Source organism: Triturus cristatus, chromosome 5_1 (assembly GCF_964204655.1).
Source record: "Triturus cristatus chromosome 5_1, aTriCri1.1, whole genome shotgun sequence".
Classification (NCBI taxonomy): Eukaryota; Metazoa; Chordata; class Amphibia; order Caudata; family Salamandridae; genus Triturus; species Triturus cristatus.
This window is the reverse complement of record NC_140587.1, coordinates 709,823,806-709,843,227: the sequence shown is the minus strand read 5'-3', so window position 1 is coordinate 709,843,227 and position 19,422 is coordinate 709,823,806. Positions and strand designations below refer to the sequence as shown.

The 19,422-nt window shown below is 42.5% G+C and overlaps 1 protein-coding gene across 2 annotated transcripts in view; it reads right to left on the bottom strand.

The window, feature by feature from the left end:
- LOC146831394 (maternal DNA replication licensing factor mcm3-like) overlaps window positions 1-19,422 on the bottom strand; it is a 161,127-nt gene that overhangs the window by 19,889 nt on the left and 121,816 nt on the right. For both annotated transcript variants that reach the window (XM_085605693.1, XM_085605694.1), the window contains 5 exons: window positions 15,796-15,946; window positions 11,139-11,279; window positions 10,969-11,057; window positions 10,793-10,890; window positions 4,597-4,687 (listed from right to left, as the gene is read on the bottom strand). In XM_085605693.1, coding sequence (XP_085461819.1) covers window positions 4,597-4,687; window positions 10,793-10,890; window positions 10,969-11,057; window positions 11,139-11,279; window positions 15,796-15,946 — 570 coding nt within the window. The remainder of the gene's footprint in view (window positions 1-4,596; window positions 4,688-10,792; window positions 10,891-10,968; window positions 11,058-11,138; window positions 11,280-15,795; window positions 15,947-19,422) is intronic.

The window sequence follows — 19,422 nt, the reverse complement described above, 5'->3', positions numbered from 1 at the left end:
ATAAGTGAACTGCGCTGCCCGTGAACTGAGCAGAGAATGCAATTTTCTATCTGAAGTCTAACGTATTTTATTTCGTGGCTCAACCATGTCTGGCCCACTTATACCATCTATTTAAAAGTTGCAGGAACGTGCGACAACGCAATGTGTTCCGTTTTAAATACCAAATCAAATACCACATCGGAGCAGAACCCAAATTTGAGGACTCCAAAAGCAGCAATTCAACCACCAGGCCACAGCCCCTCCTCCCTACTGTTCGCCGGCTATGCCTCACAACGCCACAATACCACTTGCTGTCAAGTCACCCTCAACCACGACAGAGTACAGCATACAAGGACAACGGTAGGCTATTAAAAACTATTGCGGCCAGAAGTATACAAAATAGTTACCAACCAAAGGGTCTCGTGCCTGCCTCTGCATCGTGGCGCTTTAGACGTTGGGCTCCAGGCCTCGGGTCAGGAGCGCCTCTCAGCCCTGCTGGGCACACCTTCACCTAGCAGTCCTCGGAGGCTTCTCGACACCCTCCCTGAGACCCTGTATCCTTTTTCCCGCACTGTAGGCTGGAACAGTCACATGGACACATGTGGCTTGGCGGCTGGTGCCTGGAGGTCTGGCAGATGACATGCAATGCTGGGGGCTTTTCTGTCTACACCCCACAGGAAGTTGGTAATAAAATGCCAGAGTCCGAGGGAGGCCAGGAAGAAGGGGCCGTGACTTAACGTGTAATGATTGAATATAGGTGAGAACTAGATTTTCTTTGTAGTGTGATGACAGAGGAGCCTGGTCTGTTTACAGCAGCCCCTGACAGTGATGGATGAGAGAGCGGGAGGGGTGATCTAGGATGGGTATAGTGGGACAACACACAAAAGAATGTGCCTCGACTCCCCAACACTTTGTGTACTAGACATTGGCCAAACTAGCCTTGTGAAGCCAGGGACTCTCTAAATAAAGGATAAAGAGACTGCTATGCTAAACAAGCATTTGCCATGCAATAGGACTCACATTTACGCAAGACCTATTGCATTGGAAACGGGACTGCGGGCGGGCAAAAAGGCACAAATGGGAATGGGGGGTGGGAGGCCAAAAGTCACGGACTGCGGGAGGGGAGACGCAGGGAGAAAATAGTGTTTAAAGTAAAGGGCCAGTAGCTATGGAAGGATACAAATTACGACATGTTCGTCATAAGGAGGGACTAACAAGCATAAAACCAATCGGAAGGCAGCATTTAGGACATAAGCCAATGAACAAGATGGGCGGACCTTCCACAAAGCTTCCACGCTTTACTGAATACTGCATGCCTCGCAAAGCTAGGCTTGACCTAAAAATAGGACACACAAAATGGGGGGGGAAGGAATCTTTAACCTCACACGAGTATGATGTAAACATGAGTTCTGATCTAGAAACAAGTGATGCTTCTCAGACATCAAGGGACATCCTGTAACTAATAATTGAAGCTTTTGAAATGATCCCGTCAGGCTCATCCACCCCACAGTTTGTCAGTACAGGAGCCTTCCCACAGTGTTCTGGGCACTAACATAAAAGGCGCGGTTTGAATGATCCTGCGATATATATCTTCAAAATGTGCTGTCAATTGTCCCTGTGCAGACCCAACCTATTAAAAGTCATCCTCAAGTGTTGAAAACCAACTGGGAGCACAGTTGAGAAATGACTTGGCACCAACTAAGCCATCTTGCTTCTTCCTTAGACGTCCACACATGGAGTATATGGTTTTGGGTATAATCCTTGGCCAATTCTATAAAATACATTGAAGGGACACACCAAAATGAAGGGAAAGTCCACCTCCTAATAAATGACAATCCCTAATCTCAGGCCTTGCATAACCAAAGTGAACCTAGGTATCTAGATTCATGAAAAATGCCACAATGCCAAGCTAGACAGACGGCCATGGATATGTAGGGACCTCTGCAGCACTCATGCAGTGGTTTGCATAATACACTGCAATGAGCAAAAACATACAGTGGGTATACATCTGGAATCCATACTGATGCACACAATTACACAAATAACTCCATTTATCGCAATCACAAAAAAAAGAAAAAATATATGATTAACAGACCTTCAGAACTGGCACTGCTGTGAACGGTTGTGAGAAAACATTTTTTACTACAGTTATTAATTTTACCAGGTCCAGAAGGAAATTGCTATAAGGGGCTTCAAGCTTCACTGTTGGTCACATGTAGAAAGATGCCAATAAGGTATAAATAAATCAGATTGCTACTTACAATGTATTCAGAGACGGTAGCAAGGCACATAAAATGTATCAGGCCTTTTTGGGGGGGAAAAACGTCCAATAAGCCTCACATGACCGACCAGAGGGGGTGTGGGGTGAGTGGTAGGCAGCCAGATATTTATCTACACATTTGGAACAGGGAGAAGAAGCCATGTTATCTACGGATCCCAATTACATCTCTGCTCCATGTAGCAGTTAAAAGCATGGGTAGAGGATCTGGGAGCCATTTAGAACCGAAAATTATAGAGGGGTAAAAAGATAACCAGGATATTTTTAACCATGGGTTTCTCAGAGAAATCATGGACAACTCGAGCATTATTTGTCTATTTGTATCCCTTGGTAGAAGAATAATCCTCTTATCACTGATACCCATCTATAATCCTAAATGTTAAAGTAGATGTTAGGTGATCATTGCCAGTGGTTTTAAAATGTTGTTCCTCTACCCATCCTCAATTTAAACATCCATCCTGCATGGAGGAGGACGACTTATTCTTTCAAGGATATACACTGGAGATCGATTCTGGTCACATAGCTGTGGATAAAGATAATTGCAAGTAGCCCTAGACTTTCACAAAGGTTGCTTGAAAAAGATCTTTGCAACATTACACTCCTAATTCTGTGGGGAACATTCTGTTGTATTGAATTCATACTGATTTGGTCAATCATCTAGAACCTCTACAGAGACACCTGGGAGAGAATAAGAGCTGAAAGGGTTGGCTTTGGAGAAAAGCAACTACATTAACTAGCAGTTTTGCATGTTGACTCGACTCTTGCTCAATGTTTACAAAATAGAACTACCATATATAATATATGTGGTGCACATCTATTCACCAAAATTAGATGGGACAGGATGTCCAGTTTTGGCACACACCATTGTAGCTATTTTTTGAGATAAGACAAAGAGGGCTAGAAGCTTTAGTCATTTATTACCAGTCACTTTATGTGAGCCTAAAGGAAAAAAATATTGTCCCTTGAACGCAAGATGGGGAAGTATATGTGGAGAGTTTTCAAATGGACTTGACTGTTCAGATCACAACTACCGTGGGGGTGACATTTGAAGTTGTGGCACACAAAGAACATGCTGTGGAAGGCTTAAGTAGACACAGTAGCTTCAAATAGGTTTGTTCTAGACCTAGGTGACAACCAGATTACTCAGTTTGTGCAAAATTATATCTACATTTTTTTATGATGCCCCAGTGTGATTGGGAAAGGACAGATCAGACCTGCAGAAGATTGCAGGGTCAAGATCTTTTGCGATGATCAAACTTGAGCGTAGAGACCATAGAGTGTGGCAGCACGCCAGATGTCACTGTCATTTACACAGATGATTGTACTCTGAATATTTATCTGAACACACATACAAACTTTTAAAATTTGTGTAAATGTTTTTAGGAAACGCTAAGTTAGTAAGGTTTAAGTAACAGCTTAGTTAAGAGAGTTTCAACCTGGTTTCTCAGCTGTAACCTTCAAACATCTCCCAGAATTGGGATTTTCTCCCTTTATGGCTATTCATTTTGGTGAGCTGCTAGTGTTGGGTCATGGAGCATGGGGTAGAGTAGTAAGGGATGATATATAAAATACTAGCTTCCATAGACTACAGTAAGGTTTAAAAATCATAAAAATATTACTCAATTGACTGTCCTTCATTCAAGAAGGAATACAAAATCTTAATTAAGCACATTATGCTAAGGTTCAGTTCAGACAAAGCCCCACAGCTAGAAATGTAGCCAGCCTTGTTGGTCACACCGTGAAGATCAGATGGCAAAAACATGAGGATAAAGAAGTTCAGTGCAGGCAGCACTGTGGTGGACACTAGATGCCTTGAAAGATTTAGGGAAAAGTTATGTATGCAGGACTTTTGTGCTTAAATGCAAGTTTAACTGTTATGTCCAGAGCTACTGTAGAATTCAGGCTTACAGAATCTCTGCTAGAAGAAATCATTTGTATGATAATAAGCTCGCCAGTGCTCCAGGTTCTAAGAGAAGGACAGGGCTCACTCAAAGGAGAGCTGAGCTAGATAGTTTCTTGGCTCTCAGAGCAGAATACTAGGCTCATCCCACATGCTGAACCACAAAGCCCCACCTCTTAGAAGCTGGTAGTAGAGCCTCACCAAGCTCTTGGTGGAACCCAGGACCTAGGATCCTTCCCACTTGAATATTAATATCCCTACAAAACCCATAAGGGTCCCAACCCAAAAGTGGGTCACCAAATAAGTGCAAGTGATTAAATTAAGTTGAAGAATCACTAAAGACCAATGGAGGTTGAACCCAGAAGCAGTGGTGACAGTTTTAATGTATGTAGACCAGAAACCAATTCACCACAAAAGGTCAAACACAGATTGAACATACCTTTTATCTGTCAAAGATTGCTTTTTATCTGCCCCCTGCCCAACATCAGTTGGCTTTTTTCTAGGAGTCCTTGTTTTCCGAGCAGACAATGCTAAAAAGAAATACAAAAACATGTTAATTTGTTTTTTATATATTTGCTCCTCCGTTGACATTAAAATACCACAGTTTATAATGAAGGTAATTGGATGCCTCTGTGACGAAACTTGAAATGTACCTTTAAACACAAATGCAGCGCATTTGGAAATATTTAATGCTGTGTAATAGTTCGGGACATGAACGTTAAGTAGTTTGTGAGTGGAGAATCATAAAATATTCTGTGTTCATTTAAAATGCCAAAGAGGAAATGTAGATTTTACAGTGCACAAATAATCAAGATATGGAGGCAAAAATTCACTTTTTCTTGCATTTTGAAAACTTCTTAATACCTTCATTTTCATTGTGAATGGCACAGACCTAGTAATTTAGCGACCAGTTTTTGTAACTTGCTTAACGGATACCGTGTTATGGTATCAATTCACATTTGGTCATGCAGCACTGCGACAGTGCAAACTGCCACCATGAATTAGTTCCGCAGGAAAGGTACGCGTACCAGGAACCTAACGCTATATGTAGAGCCGGCCCTTGCGCCAAAAGGGTCCTGGGCGTAAAGAAATGTGCTAACTTTGCTGCTGCTGGTGATCAAAAGGAGGCAACAGGGTGCCCTTTTCACAGGTCCGTCCTGGTCTGGTTATATCACTGATTAGCCTCTGAACACAACTATCTCCTTCCCCCACTGTACCAGAGTCCCTCCAGTTTAGCTCCATCAGGCAAGTTGTTGAGGTGGGGAAGTGGTGCTGGTGTTTCGCGCAAAGGGGTCAGAGGTAGATGGCAGCGGAGGTAAAGGGGCTCATACAGGCGCGGTGCGTCCATTGGGGCGTTGCCCCCCCGCCCCCGCCCGCAGCTCCCTCCTCGGTGTTTCTGAACTTAGTTTACTTAAGTTCAGAGACGCCGAGGGTGGGGAGAACTGACAATGCATGTCAGTCAGCATGACGTCGGACCGTGGGCGGTCCGGCGTCATGTTGACTGACATGCATGGTCAGACAAGCCAGGGAAAGGCAGCACTGCAGCACAAGTGCGCATGAGTGGGCATGGAGAGTAATTTTTAGCCCGTGCCCAATCATGCGTACTTGTGTTTTTACTGCCTTGCGCATGCCCATTAGGAGCCCCTCGGTCTCCTAATGGGCAGGTGGCGGGCGTAGCGTAAGCTGTGCCCTCAGCCAATCGGCTGAGGGGTTGCCACTCCAGTGCTGACGTGGTGTTCCGGTTTGAAGGGGGCAGAGGCACCAACGCGGACCAGGAGCAGAGGCGGTCAGGTAAGTTTGTTTTAATTTTATTCAGTTCTCCCGCTGCTGGTGGTAGGGTTGGAGTGGTGTTTAGGGTTAGGTGGTAGGGTTGGGGTGGTGTTTAGGGTTGAAATTTGCTAGGGTTCCCGGAGTCTAGGGCTCAGGGCCCGATTCAGGTTCGTGCATAATGGTGTTGGGAAGGTTTTAGGGTGGTTTTGCAAAATTCCATCCAGATTTGGCTGAGTTGGGGTTGGGAAGGTTTGGCTGGATTCGATGCAGATTTGGCTGGGTTGGTGTTGGGAAGGTTTTAGGGTGGTTTGTCAAAATTCCATCCAGATTTGGCTGATTTTGGGGTGTTTTTGTGGGTTTGCGGGGGGCATGTGTTTGGGTGAAAAGTCGTACCCCTTCCAGGGGATGGATTTGTGTAATTCTTGCTGAGATTCTTGGGAATGGCTGGAACTAGTGTCCCAATGAGTTTGAAGATGATCGAAGTAGTGGAAGTGTGAAAAAAAAAAGAGCATTTTTGGTGAAGGCCCGGATTGCAATGTTATCCAATGGGCGGTGTTGTGGTGCGTGGAGAAGTGTTTTTTAGGGGGTTCCATTGGATCGACGGGAACGAGGCTGCTGTGAGTTGCAGGGAGGTGGAATTGATGGGTGTGCAGGAAGTTTGGGAGGAATCGATTGATGGGAAGGGTGTTTTTTTGCAAAGTCGAGGAAGGGAAAGAGCTGCCATAGGAGCCCATGTTAAACGTGAGTTTTGCATGTTTTTGGGGTTTGATTGTAGGGTGTTGCAGGTGGTTCCGAGTGGATTTGCTTAGCTGGGATCAGAGTTGGGAAGGTCTCATTTTGATTGCAAGTGTTTTGAAGAAAATCCATGAAGGGGAAGGTGTGGTTTCAGAGTGCGTTTTGACGCGACGTTAGGCCTTTGGGAGCTGGCAGTAATGCACATGTTTGGGATGTTAATTTAGGGTGTTCTAGGTTTTTGGGAATGGGTTTAGGGGTGTGGGAGCAATGGTGGGAAGGTCTAGTTTGTGTGAAAAAGAGCAGTTTGGTTGTAGTTCAAGGCGAAAGGGTAATTTGGCCCTGTTTTCTAGGTGTATTTTGTGCCATTGCAGGTGTGTGGGATACAAATAAGCTAGAGCGATAGAAATAAACAGATAGCGGTTGGAGAGAGAGGTGAGGAGAGGTAGAGGCGAGGATAAACGGAAGCGTGTGCACCACACCAGGCTTGGCAGCTTTATCTCCCACCTTTGCGCCGAAGTGGTAAACTAGCGTCCAGGTTATGTTACGGGGCACTCCTCCAGCACTTTTACGCCCCGCCATTTTCAAATGTCACCAGCCGCCCCTGGGCTCATATGGTGTTAAAAACAGCGACTGTGGCACGTTGAAAAAAAGATTAGAAACACTTTAAAACAGAATCACTGGAGTCCAGGTTGAGGTACTGTTCTAAGCAGGACCCCAATGCAGAACTCCATGAGCCCCTCTAAAGATTGGCGCACTGGGCCAGGGCCCAGCTCACCCATGGCAAAATTATTTCAGCAATGTGATTAAGCAAGAATCCCATTATTGTATATGTTATATTCTAATATTATTAGGTAATTGATGGGAGTGTTCTGATTTTGGGAGAAAATGCTCCTACAAAAAGTCAATTTATTTGGCGTGAAGGGCACTGCAAAATATTTTGACTAGTGGGAAAACTGCACATGCCTAGCGCAATGTCCCTGTATGAGGTAAAGCCCATTGACCTGAAAGGCCGGATTAGTTTCAGCATTGGGGCCCAATCTGTCCACTTGAAATACAAAGGGTCTCTCCATCTCGGATCATTGCTGCATCCTCGGGGTAAATATGGTGATGGCGTAAAAGTGTGGCTAGCAGAAGAGAGATTATACATGAGAGGTGTAATCCAGTAGAAGTCTCACAAGTCCTAATATCGGCATACGTAATAAGTAAAATGCCATACAAAAGGAAAGAGTACTGTGAAAAATTAACAATTAACATCACGAGAAAAAGGCTCTTTGACCATTCCTTAAATGTAGCAGAGAAAAAGGAGGTGGAATGCTAAAGGTTTGGTAAGCTCAAAAGCTCTAATGTAGAGCCAGGTGAGAAAAGAAAAGGACTATTTAATTGCTCAATGTGAAAAATTGGAGCGTGAGTTTTGCCATCCAAAAATGAATTTAGCTTATAAAGCAGTTTATTTTATAAAGGAACTAATTTCCATACAGGTTCCTTAGACCATCCGTCACCTTTTTATTCTCAAAGCAATGGGCTATCACTACTAGCTTTATAAGGAGTAAGTTGAGGGCAATGCATTTTGCAGAATGGTTTTCAAAAGGGTGGGGGCTTACAAGAATTTGGGGAAGATCCAATCGTTTATCTGGGATCAGGGGGTGTTGCCAGGAAGGACTAGGAAAAACATGAAAACTGGTGGCAGAGGTAAAGAAAACACGCCTGCACCGCAGGGAAGCCACTGCTGTCAGGATAATGCGGGAGACCCTGCTGCTTGATGACCCAGTGACAGTACCCTGTACAACATCATCATTCAAGCAGACGGTGAAGAGATCCAGGGTCTCAACACATTAGCTAAGTACCTACAGAATACACAGTCCTTCACTCACCACCACAGTATTCTTGCATGATTCATCTCAAGCAGAAGGAGCAGCTTTCTAGACAATGTCTAAACAAAATCAAGGCACCCCGAAGAAAACATTCTTGGAGGAGGATCGGGTGAGCAAAAACTACCCGGGGAGAGGGAGCACTAATTAGTACTGTGCAGACATACAGAACAGGACCGAATGAAGAGAGAAGACAATTAAGATTGATGAATAAACTGCAGAGCCTGTTGGGTAGAGCAAAGGAGATCTAGCAAATGCATGGGAGAGAAGGAGCTGGCCCTTCTTCCCTTGACCACCAACTTGCTATAAATGCCTTCCTGGAGTGCTTTGGAGACTATAGACACTACTCTGTAATGGACAGTGCAAGTCTATAAAATGTAGGAGTAACAAGAGAATTCACTGACAGGCACCCCGATGCGGATTTGGGGAATTCCTGTAGAGGCAATGAAGGCGGAATGAAACTGTAGTGAGGCCGTTGCTAGACGATCCATGCAATTTAAACACAATGGCAAAGAAGGCAAGCAAGCACAGCAGAAACATTCAGGAGGTGGTACTGTTCGGGCAAAGGTCAAATCTCCACAACTAAGCAAATTCAGGTGGTGGTGGTCTCTGCAACTAAGGAGACACGATCCATAAATAAGAGAAAAGGAAAAGGTTAAGTAGAAAGTAAATTATTTTTGTGTTCTTGAAAATAAATCAGTAGACCAAGAATAATTTGCACTAGCAGTAATAAACTACACATCATGGGGACTTCAACCATCATCACCTAACTGGTACGTAACGCACTCTAGGGATGAGGCTATTTGAGCTTCTGCAGAGCAAGTTACGAGAAGGTCATGTTGATTTCTTCAGTATCTCCTGTGCAAAGGGTTCTCTTGGCTCCCTTCATGAGCTGGCTCTTCCTCCCCCCCCCCCCCCCCATCTCGGGGGTTTGGCCTCCCGGTCCCCTCTTCGGCCTTCCCTCTGTGTCCTTACACCCCCCTTTTTTCCTCCCCCCCCTCTACCCCTGCCTCTCCCCCGTCCTCCCCCCTCCCCCCTTCTCCCCTGCCTCCTCGGTACTGACCCCCCCCCCCCCACCCCCCCAGTTGGGGGCATCGGAGCTTGGTGAGCACCCGCCGCAGCTACATCGGCGGGGGTGGTTCACCCGCGCAGCGGCACCAATGTGCTTGGTTAGTTTGGGGTTGAGGGGAGGGGGGTGGTTGTGGGGTAGGGTTGAATTGAGTATTATATCGATCTGCTCTCTGCAAGTCCAGTACATGCTACTCGGGATACTGGTTGATTGCCTCGTTCGCTTATAATCATTGACAATGTTGGAAATGTTGTAACGCATTGATGGGGAGGCGGATCTTTGTCACTTGGATACCAGATCTTAGATTATTTTCAGAAAAATGCACAGATGGCACATAGATACAGGATGTAAATGTAACTTTTCTTTGTCTGATGCTCAATAAAGATGTTTAAAAAAAAAATTAAAATGTTAATTTCTTCAGATTTGCTCAGAACTGTTGCTCACAAAGGAAGAGGAGCCTCTGGATGAATGCATGGTAGGCTGGGTGGGGACCAACTCATTAGTTCTGAACTTTAACTAGGTCTTCTGTAACTGATACTGAGGGATTTAGTTATTAGGTTGCTTTTGGTGTTATCCATACTTATGCTGATTTGTTCTTGTTCTCCCGATTGGCTCACGTCAGAGCATCAGTGTTTCCTAACCTGGAGGTACAGAAGCATGTAATTATTGGGGGAAAAACCAACTTTGAGGCTTCAATTCTTTATGTGGAGCTACAGAGGATGGTTGTACTGAGAATAGTATGTATGCTTTGCTGCGGACAGTGCCTATGTTAATTAAGCCACAAGCCTCAGCGGTAGAACACACTTTACAGAGATCTATTTTTAGTATGAGGTCCATGGGTTAAAACCCAAACTAGTCTGACAGCATTTGACTGCAACAAGAAAACACTACACCGCTTATTTGTTATTTACAGCATGGGGACATCATTGGTCATAAAGATCTCACTGAGACAAGCACACACTGCCAATATTTGTGTTTTACCTACAGGTCACAGGTTCGAATACTGCAAGAGCAGAGCTAGTTTTTCTCCTTCCAATACCAATCAACTAAGGTCAATTACGTTATGAACTAGCAGTCCTTTACTGTGCACCCAAAAAATATTAGCAAGCACCCTACAAGTCCAATTAATCCACTTGAGTAAAATTAAGACTATTTTACCAGGAGTGAAAGAAGAAATATAATAAACATTGTACCCAAATCCTGGGTCATGCTTTTTCCGCTGAAAGAGTATGGATCCATTGTGTCCTCCATCGCATCATCTTCATCTTTTGACTCTCGCCTAGAAGGCTTCCTAAAATACAAGCAGAAAGGCTAAGAACATGTAGAAAAGATTCCCTGAAAAGCCCTTCGCAGACAACCTGGGATTTACCTGACACTTTCCTGGCTTGGGACGACTTGGCTAGAATCATCACCATTTACACTATCCGCAACAACTTTTTTCTTCTCCTTCTCCAAAACCTGAAGATCAAATTTTAAAACCATCAATTCTTGCCCCAGTGTAAGCATTTCAAAAGAAATTATTTATCATCTTAGCGTTACCTTTTTGAAGTAAGCAAACTGAACGAGCTCCAGGGCCACTTCAGCATCTTGAATGTCAATGGTTTTGCTCATTCGGAGTTTAGCATGAGCGGTGGACAATCGGATCATGGTCTCCAGAGCTCTTGCTGTAACTGGCATCGTCTAAATACAATACAAATGCATTAGATTAGTGAAGATATGAAAAAGAAAGGGCACTAATCACAACAATGAAGTTAACGTAAAACACAGCAAAGAATTCTGAACGTACTTTTGTAGCATTCACACAATCAAGACCTACAACAACAACCAAATTTGAAGAAAGGCTGATCACACCAGACTTTGCTAGTCTTCCAACATGCTGAGTATCATTGCTTGAAAAAGGTCAGAGTTGTCCCCGAGAAATTGAACTCTGACAAACAATCGACTGCCAAGATTTGTGAAACTGTGGTTACTATATAAAAACTCTGCTCACATGAAAACAAAGAACATGATTCCGTAAAAGTCAACGTGATGTGTGAGGTAGATGGTTTGTGGACTGTTTATTAACCTTATACAGCACTTCACTGCCTTTCAGTTAGGTTTGCACTATATAAATGGTGCATACAAACATTTCAGTGATTGTAGTTGGGCTTCACTCATGGTACAGAATCCCACGTTAATAAAAAAAAAAAAAAAGGGGGATAGGGACAATGGATCACTGCCATGCCAGGGAGCAGTGACTAGATTGTGCCTAGATCCTTTCATATTAACAGCTTCAGCAAGGTGGCCCACAACACCTTCAATATGCTGCCAAGAATTGCAGAAACAGCACTACAATGGTTCAAGATCTTATGTTGCAATACAACTCACCAGTTAAAATACAGCTGTTGTCTAAATTCAAGGGAGTACTGTGGGATCTAAAAGTCTCTTCCTGGCACTCTCAGATACCTACACGGCAGCCCTCATTTTGCCAGCTTTTTTATGCCAAGCTAATGATTGCCAATTACACAGTACTTGGAATTTAAAACCCTCTGCTTAGTGCTACGGCTATGCATATTAGGAACCCAAAGTTCATGAGTAAAGGACTACTGAAAAACACCCAAACACCAAAAGTCCAACGCACCTCTTTAATGAAGCATAACTGTTTTTGTAGTATCGGTATTCTGCTAGTCATTCCCGCTCATTCATACTTTTAAAGGGCTTTGGAGAATCCATCTGGTTGCACTAGTGCTTTACTGAAGCCATAAAAACAAACCGCAGATTCTCATGATAGAAACACCAATGTAAACATGGGGTTCATTGTAACAAAATGTGACCGTATTAGCTGGAAATTGAACATTAAGCTTTACTTTTGCCCTGACACATGACAAGGAATCTATCCCTTTCCTTGATCTCACAATTAAGCACACGGATGGCTACCTGATAACTAGCCTTTTCCGTAAGCCCACTGAAAGGAACACTATTGAGTTATAACAGCAGCCACCCTCATGCGTGAAGAGATTCCCTTCTCACAATTTTTAAGAATTCGTAGAAATTGTTACTTAAAGACAGACTACTTTCATGAAGCAAAAATACTCTGCCAAAAATTGTCTAAAAGAGGTTACCCATGTAGATTAGTAAGTAATTCTATGAAACGTGCATGGTATTGTCCCCGTGAGACTCTCCTAGAACCTAAATCTAAACCCGATTCCAATCGCTTGGTTTGTGTCACGACGTTTTCCACAGTATCCAATGCTATACGTAATAGTATTCTAAACAACTGGCCAATCTTGAATGCAGGTAACCTTTGTTTAGAACGTCCTCTATTTGCCTTCAAGAAAAACAAAAACATTAAGGACCACCTGGTTCGTGCATCTTTACCTATAACTGCAAAAAAGAACACTGTGAACGATATCTGGGGACTTCCCCCATTAACAGGTCATGCTAAATGTGGTAACTGTGTTGTATGTTCATTAACTATTGAAGGTAAAGCGTTTGTATTTGGGAACATCAGAAATTAACTAAAAATGTTTTCCAACTGTAACTCTGCAAATGTCATCTATGCGATCTTTTGCCCATGTAACAAAATCTACATCGGTCAGACTACACAAAAGATCCGTTTGCGAATTTCTCAACACCGGAGTAGGATTAGATGCAAAATCTTCACAGCCCCCTTGGTGGAACATTTCTTAGAAAAGAAACACCCCGAGGACCAAATCCGCTGGACTGTGATCTCTGTTGTGGGGATATTACGAAAATTCTAATCAAAGAAGAACTCAAATGGATTCTTAAAACTGATAGCCTCAATACGGGACTGAACCGATTTGAGGATTGGACTACAATTATCTGATTCCCTAGGTACCTAATCCCTCTTCGTCTCTCTGTGCCATATGTGATTCCACCGTGCCTATCGTCTGTACAAATTATATGCTAATGTAATTTTAATTCTCATCCTTCCTCTGTCTTTTATTGTCTTTATCTCCCCCTTTCACACTATAATGCTTTAAAGTCAATTTTCCCTTCATTTATTATATCTTGTCATATCACCCACCAGTATATGCTTAAGCATTATCACCCTTATTCCTTAACCTTGTCTTCATCTTCCCTGCTGTCTATACTATAATCCCTAGGAAGTTAACTCTTCCTCTCCGACCACTATACCACACTTTCCCACGTGCAGAGGCTTTTCTTCTATACCTTCATCACTCACTTTAACTTTAGAATCTACAGCTCATTTATCCTTTTCAGTAATTAATTTTCTATTATGTTCATTCCTTTTCCTTCAACCTCTGCAATTATAATTATACGCACATTGCTTTATTAGTTGCTACACATGTTATAATGAGGCTATTTTATGCCTTTTGTCTATTATAAAGCCATAACTATCTAAGTATGACTGGTCTTCCAATTATACAATGCATAATTCGCCTTCTTAAGATGGCCGCCATGTTCCCCATAAATTGTCTTTCTACTCTATGATTCAGCCCGCACACGTCCCACCATTGCGCTTTCCCACTTCATAACACACCACCTTAATCGGCCTTCGCTAGCTGCCGTACTAACAGAACACTGCTCTCCGCACTGCCGGAAATCTACATTATTGAACTACACTGGTGAGTTTTTCCTCCCTCGGTTCACTTTGCGGTAATTACTCGCACGCCCTCCAATACTTATGCACCATTCCCTCCCTTGTAGATTATCCTAGGAGTCTCCTCCGACCTCCTATTTGTAACTTTCAAGGAATAAGACGCGGCAATTTACGCCTTCTCCCATCTGCAACGCCACACGGTTGCATTTTACAGTAAGTTTCCCTACACGGTTAAATTTCCTACCGATCAACCTGTCCTGGCTCTAATTTTACCCCTTGGTTCACTTCCAGATACTGTCCTTGACTCTACCGCTGCTGCGGTAAGCAAAACATTCCGTTTTCTTATGTGGTTAATTCTCACTGCTCTCCGCTCTAAGGCTGTCACGAGTATGCTATAGGCATCTTTCACTCGTCGGCACAGCAACCCTGTCCACAATGACCAGCATGTGTCCTATAGCACACTACTTGTCATTAATATATCACTATATATTCACACACCCGGTATATTGGCATGTGGCTGATTCCAATTCAACATTGATAAGCTTTTGAAAAATGTTTTTTAAAAATACCTTTGTTGCAAACAGTTATTCTGTAATAGAATTTACATTGTTTAGAAATTTAAGTCTTGATTTACATGAAAACCTTTGCAACCATCTAATCCTCCTTGATTTCTCATGTACATGCTTTAGGTTGTCAGCCTTTTATTTCTCGGGCATTGAAATTACTATTAGCACTTTGTATATTTTGTGTATTTAGTATAGGTTAAGTTGTCACCCCCCTTTTTAAATCCTCACTCATATGAGTCCCCTATGTCCTTGAATATCTTTTACCTCTTCCTCCCCCTTCCTTCCCAAGGTTATTCAGGTTACACCTTACAGGCATTATTGTCTCTGTCCTGATGGTGATCCTTGCATTTCTCTAATAGGATCGAAACGCCGTCGACACCTACAAATACCCTATATGTTGTAAAATATTAATTGTGATACATAAGGGTATTGGTTGAATTGTTTGTTTTTTCATTGCGTATAACAAACTTTGCTTCATGCCTGAACCTTCTGTTGTTTGTTTTCTGTGCTTTGATGTATGTACTGGACACAGGCTTGTGTCCCACTTTATGAAATCTTTGAAATTCTGATATTTTGAATACACTAGTAAAATTCCTGACCTCTGTCCGGCTGGACAAGTCTCATAAAATAAGTACTGATTGGGTCCTTATTTACCGACACTTCTTATCCTTTCTCTCTAGGGACCATTGTTGCTCGCAATTACTTTGGGAATGGTGCACAAACTAATTTACCTCTTCTCTCAAAATACACATTTCCTCAGAGGGATAACAAAACAAATGAATCAAGTGTGTATGCAAGTACAAAGTGCTAATGGGGTGGTGCTCTAGGTAAAGCGCAATACGTTTTGTTTACAACCCTTGCTGCATATTTTTTTTTTTTAAACTGGACATCCATTGTCCATTAGAGACACAGATAAAACTGTTATCTTCTATTGCATCATTGGAAAAACTTATTGGCAAGGATTGGAGTGCATAAGGAGATTTTGTGAGGTCGCTCTTAGGGGAGCAAAAAGGAGCTGCTCAATTGCTAAAAACATTAAGGAAGATGTATATGAATGAATACTTGCCCTGGCACGTTCATTATTCATCATATCATGGCTGCGGATCTTTGAATATTCCTCTGCTATATAGTCCGCTGCTTCCTGACTAAGAACAGGCTTGACCAGTTTAGCCACATGGATATACTTGCGGATAAATTGCATGCTTACAACCTTGTCTCTATAACAGAAAATCAAGCACAACTCATTAAATACAGACTCAATTTATAGAGACAACTCTATCATGAATAGCAGCAGTTGAACACGTGAATTACATCTTATAATACTAACATTATTACATACTTGGATAGGGATAACACTCAAAATCATACCCTGAAATCCTGTGAAGCCATTTAAGGGTTATTCTCCAACCAAACCACTAATATAATCTTGTAGTAGGTCTTCCATGATTCTTTTAGAGATTTCAGGGTCCCTCCTGATCTAGTTATCAGAATTAATTTCTGCTTCATTTGATATTTTATGCAGTAGTTAATGAAGTCATTTTCCAAGTCTGAAACTGTCTCTTTAACGAAGACATGGATTTGCCTTCTGTATTATCGAGAAAATAAACTAGAATTTCCTAGATTCAAAAACAAAATACCCCTCTCTAAAATGGTTGTAGAACTAGTCCAGGTTAAATGGAGAAGTTTTAGAGGATGAGAAAACGTTGTAGAAAGCAGATATGTGCCGTTCATGCAACCTAGACCTTAGCTGAAGTACAACTCGTCAGAATTGACGTTCCGAGAAGAATATAGGAGGGTGCCATTAAGAGACTAACGAAAAGCATAGGAGCAGCGCTATACTCCAGTCTAGGGGTCAACTATCCTGAATCAGGTACAATAGAAACCACCTCACTGCGCAGTATGTTACCTCTATTGCGGAGGTTCTTTACAAAAATTTACCACCAGGTATAGCACACATGTTTAAAAATGACACTATATATGTTCCTTATTTCCAATATGTGCGTGAATATCTAGCAGGTGCTGATCAGACTTTTCCCGAGGCCTAAAGATACAAGGGTATTTTTCTATCTGCACTTTCTGAACCTCGAGGACTACAATCCTTCAACACCTCCCTTAGGGACAATATGGCTCTAAAATACATCTATTGCCCGTTGCACCCTTATTTCCATAGCGAACCTCTGCTTCCCACCCAAACTATCAGCCAGAAATGTGATTGAGAGAATGTATCTCATATTGATAGTATCAATTCCCTCAAAGTGCCGTAACAACCCCAGAGTGTCCCTGTTCACAATGTTGTATCGATCCTCCAAAACATTGTTGGTTTCAAGTTTTTTTTATTTTATTAAAAAGCTCCCCACGGTTCAGAATTTGTAAATGGGGCTGGCCTACTACCATTCCAGATTTTTGAGGGGTAGAAAATGTTTCCATGGGCATTTAAAGATGCCACAGTGGAGAGCAGGGCATAGGCCAGTGTGTGTATCCGTAACTTATCCGCAACTCACTTGCGAGAATCCCTTCCGGATAAAGTTTGAGTGGGTTCAGGGGCAGGCAAGCAACTGCTCTTGTTCTCGGATGCTATTCCCTTTGTTATTCCCACGATCTGGGCCAAGATCCGATTCTAAGCCACTGACAAAACGGCAGAACATGTATTAAATGAGTAACTTGAAGGCCTATAATGCATGGAGTCTTGGTGGTTCTATTCGGAAGGCAATGTGATGTTGCTAGGGCTCACACTTTCATGGGAAAAGCGCTACTCATTAGCACTTTAGTGCTAGAAACCCGCAAGATGTCATCAACAATGTTTGCTATGGGAGATTGTGCGTTTTGTCCAGCTGCAACTTCATGATGCCTGAAACTAATTAAAAAAGGGGAATGATATGGCTTGTGAGGCAGTCAGATGAGGGGAAGAAACAATGCACATCATGGTGGGTTTTTTTTTTTTGCAGGTCTAATCCTAAAAAATAAGAAAAGTGAAATAGTAAGGTGGCTTACCCCTTACCTCCACCAAGCCCCACTGGAATAGGCATGTTACGCAGGACCCCACACCCTTCTATAAGAACAATCGTAGTCTACTCCAAAGAGCTCACCCTGCCCAGCAGTATAAGCAACTCTTATTTTTCCACAGACTACCATGGGTCAGCATTTCTACAAACTGCACAGCTTGCGATCACTGTACATTTGTACCCAGTGTGTGTAACTGGGGAGTGAACAGCAAATCATTTTTAGCTAAGGTAAATGCTGTAAAGAAAACAGTGCATTTGGACAGTGACAGTTGCCACTTTGTGTGTTCCACAGCAATTGCAGCTTCCTGCTGAATAGGACCACAAAAGGTACAGCCTTCGATCTTTGGTTTGAGTGCAATTGTCACTAGACCTCATGTGGTCGTCAGAAAAATGATTTCAGATGTACTACTGCGAGAGGGTCTTCGATTCCACCAACATGTTGGTTTCTTTGAGCACAGCATTGGATAGGACAAAAGTTGTGTGCTTCTGCTGAAAAACAGTGTTTGCATTCTAGTTTTGTGTATTTGTAAAGTGCATCATTCACCCTCAGGAGGGTATCATGGTGCTGATGGAAAACAGACACAAGGAAAAATAAAAGTGTGGGAACTGAAATACACCAAACCAAAAGAAATGAATCAAGCCGAGAGAACAGCCATGCATATAATGCTTTCCTAAACTTCTAGAGATCAGGCAACTGTCAAGTTACAGTGAGAGAATTCCACTGTATGGCAACGGTACAGAAAAAGCATGGACATCATATGTTTTGAAGTGGACTAGGATGGTCAACACTTTTTGGGAAAGGTTCAATGGGGAAAGTTACATCCAAACCCATAGGTCTAATTTGTTTATTATGAAATGTTATAACAAAGGCAATAGGCCTGACTTTTTACTGTGGAAATCATTTACTAAAGCCAATAGACATTTATTGGTTGATTCTTTTTATCATACTATGTTACAGGTTTTAGTTCTGGGGTGTTAAGGAGGTTTACTGTGATGAACCTTGTGAGATCATTGGGAGAGGGGTGTAATTTCGTTTAGATTTGTAATTTAAAACTGTAGGCATGATGGTAGCCAGCTTATGTGCACTTCAGTAGGTCAATGTTGGGTATCGTGCCAAGCCAGTGGTAAAGAATATAGGCTTTATTGGTTTATTGCGAAACATTGTTAGATCCCATAGGTTTTATATGTTTAATATAAAAAGTGAGGAAGCAGCCAGTAGGCTTACCTTGTATATTGTGAAAAGCTTACGTTAATGCCAATGGGCTTTTCAGGGTGGGTTGTTACACTGTGCTTCCACAGATTCTTTGCTACTTGGAATCTCACAGATAACTATAGTAGACAAGGGGTTTTGGTGTTGATGAAGTCACTCTAAAAAACTGTGGCAAGAGATTTGCTCTACTTGGGTAGAGGTCATAGGACCGTAGAACCAATGGCTGAAGAATTCTGCTTCCATACATGAATGTATGCAGCAGAGGGCAGCGGGTCAAACAAAGTCAGTTTCCATTTTCTCCACTTTCATTTCTTTCCTTCTAGGTTTTCATTTTAGAGGATACTACAGCTCCCCAGACAGTGCCACTTCCTTTCCTCATTTTATCTGCAGCGCACTGCATCCCGCGAGGCCAACGCCTCTAAACCAACCGACTATTATGGAATACTATTGGCAGTGTATCATGGTTTTTCACAATTCCATG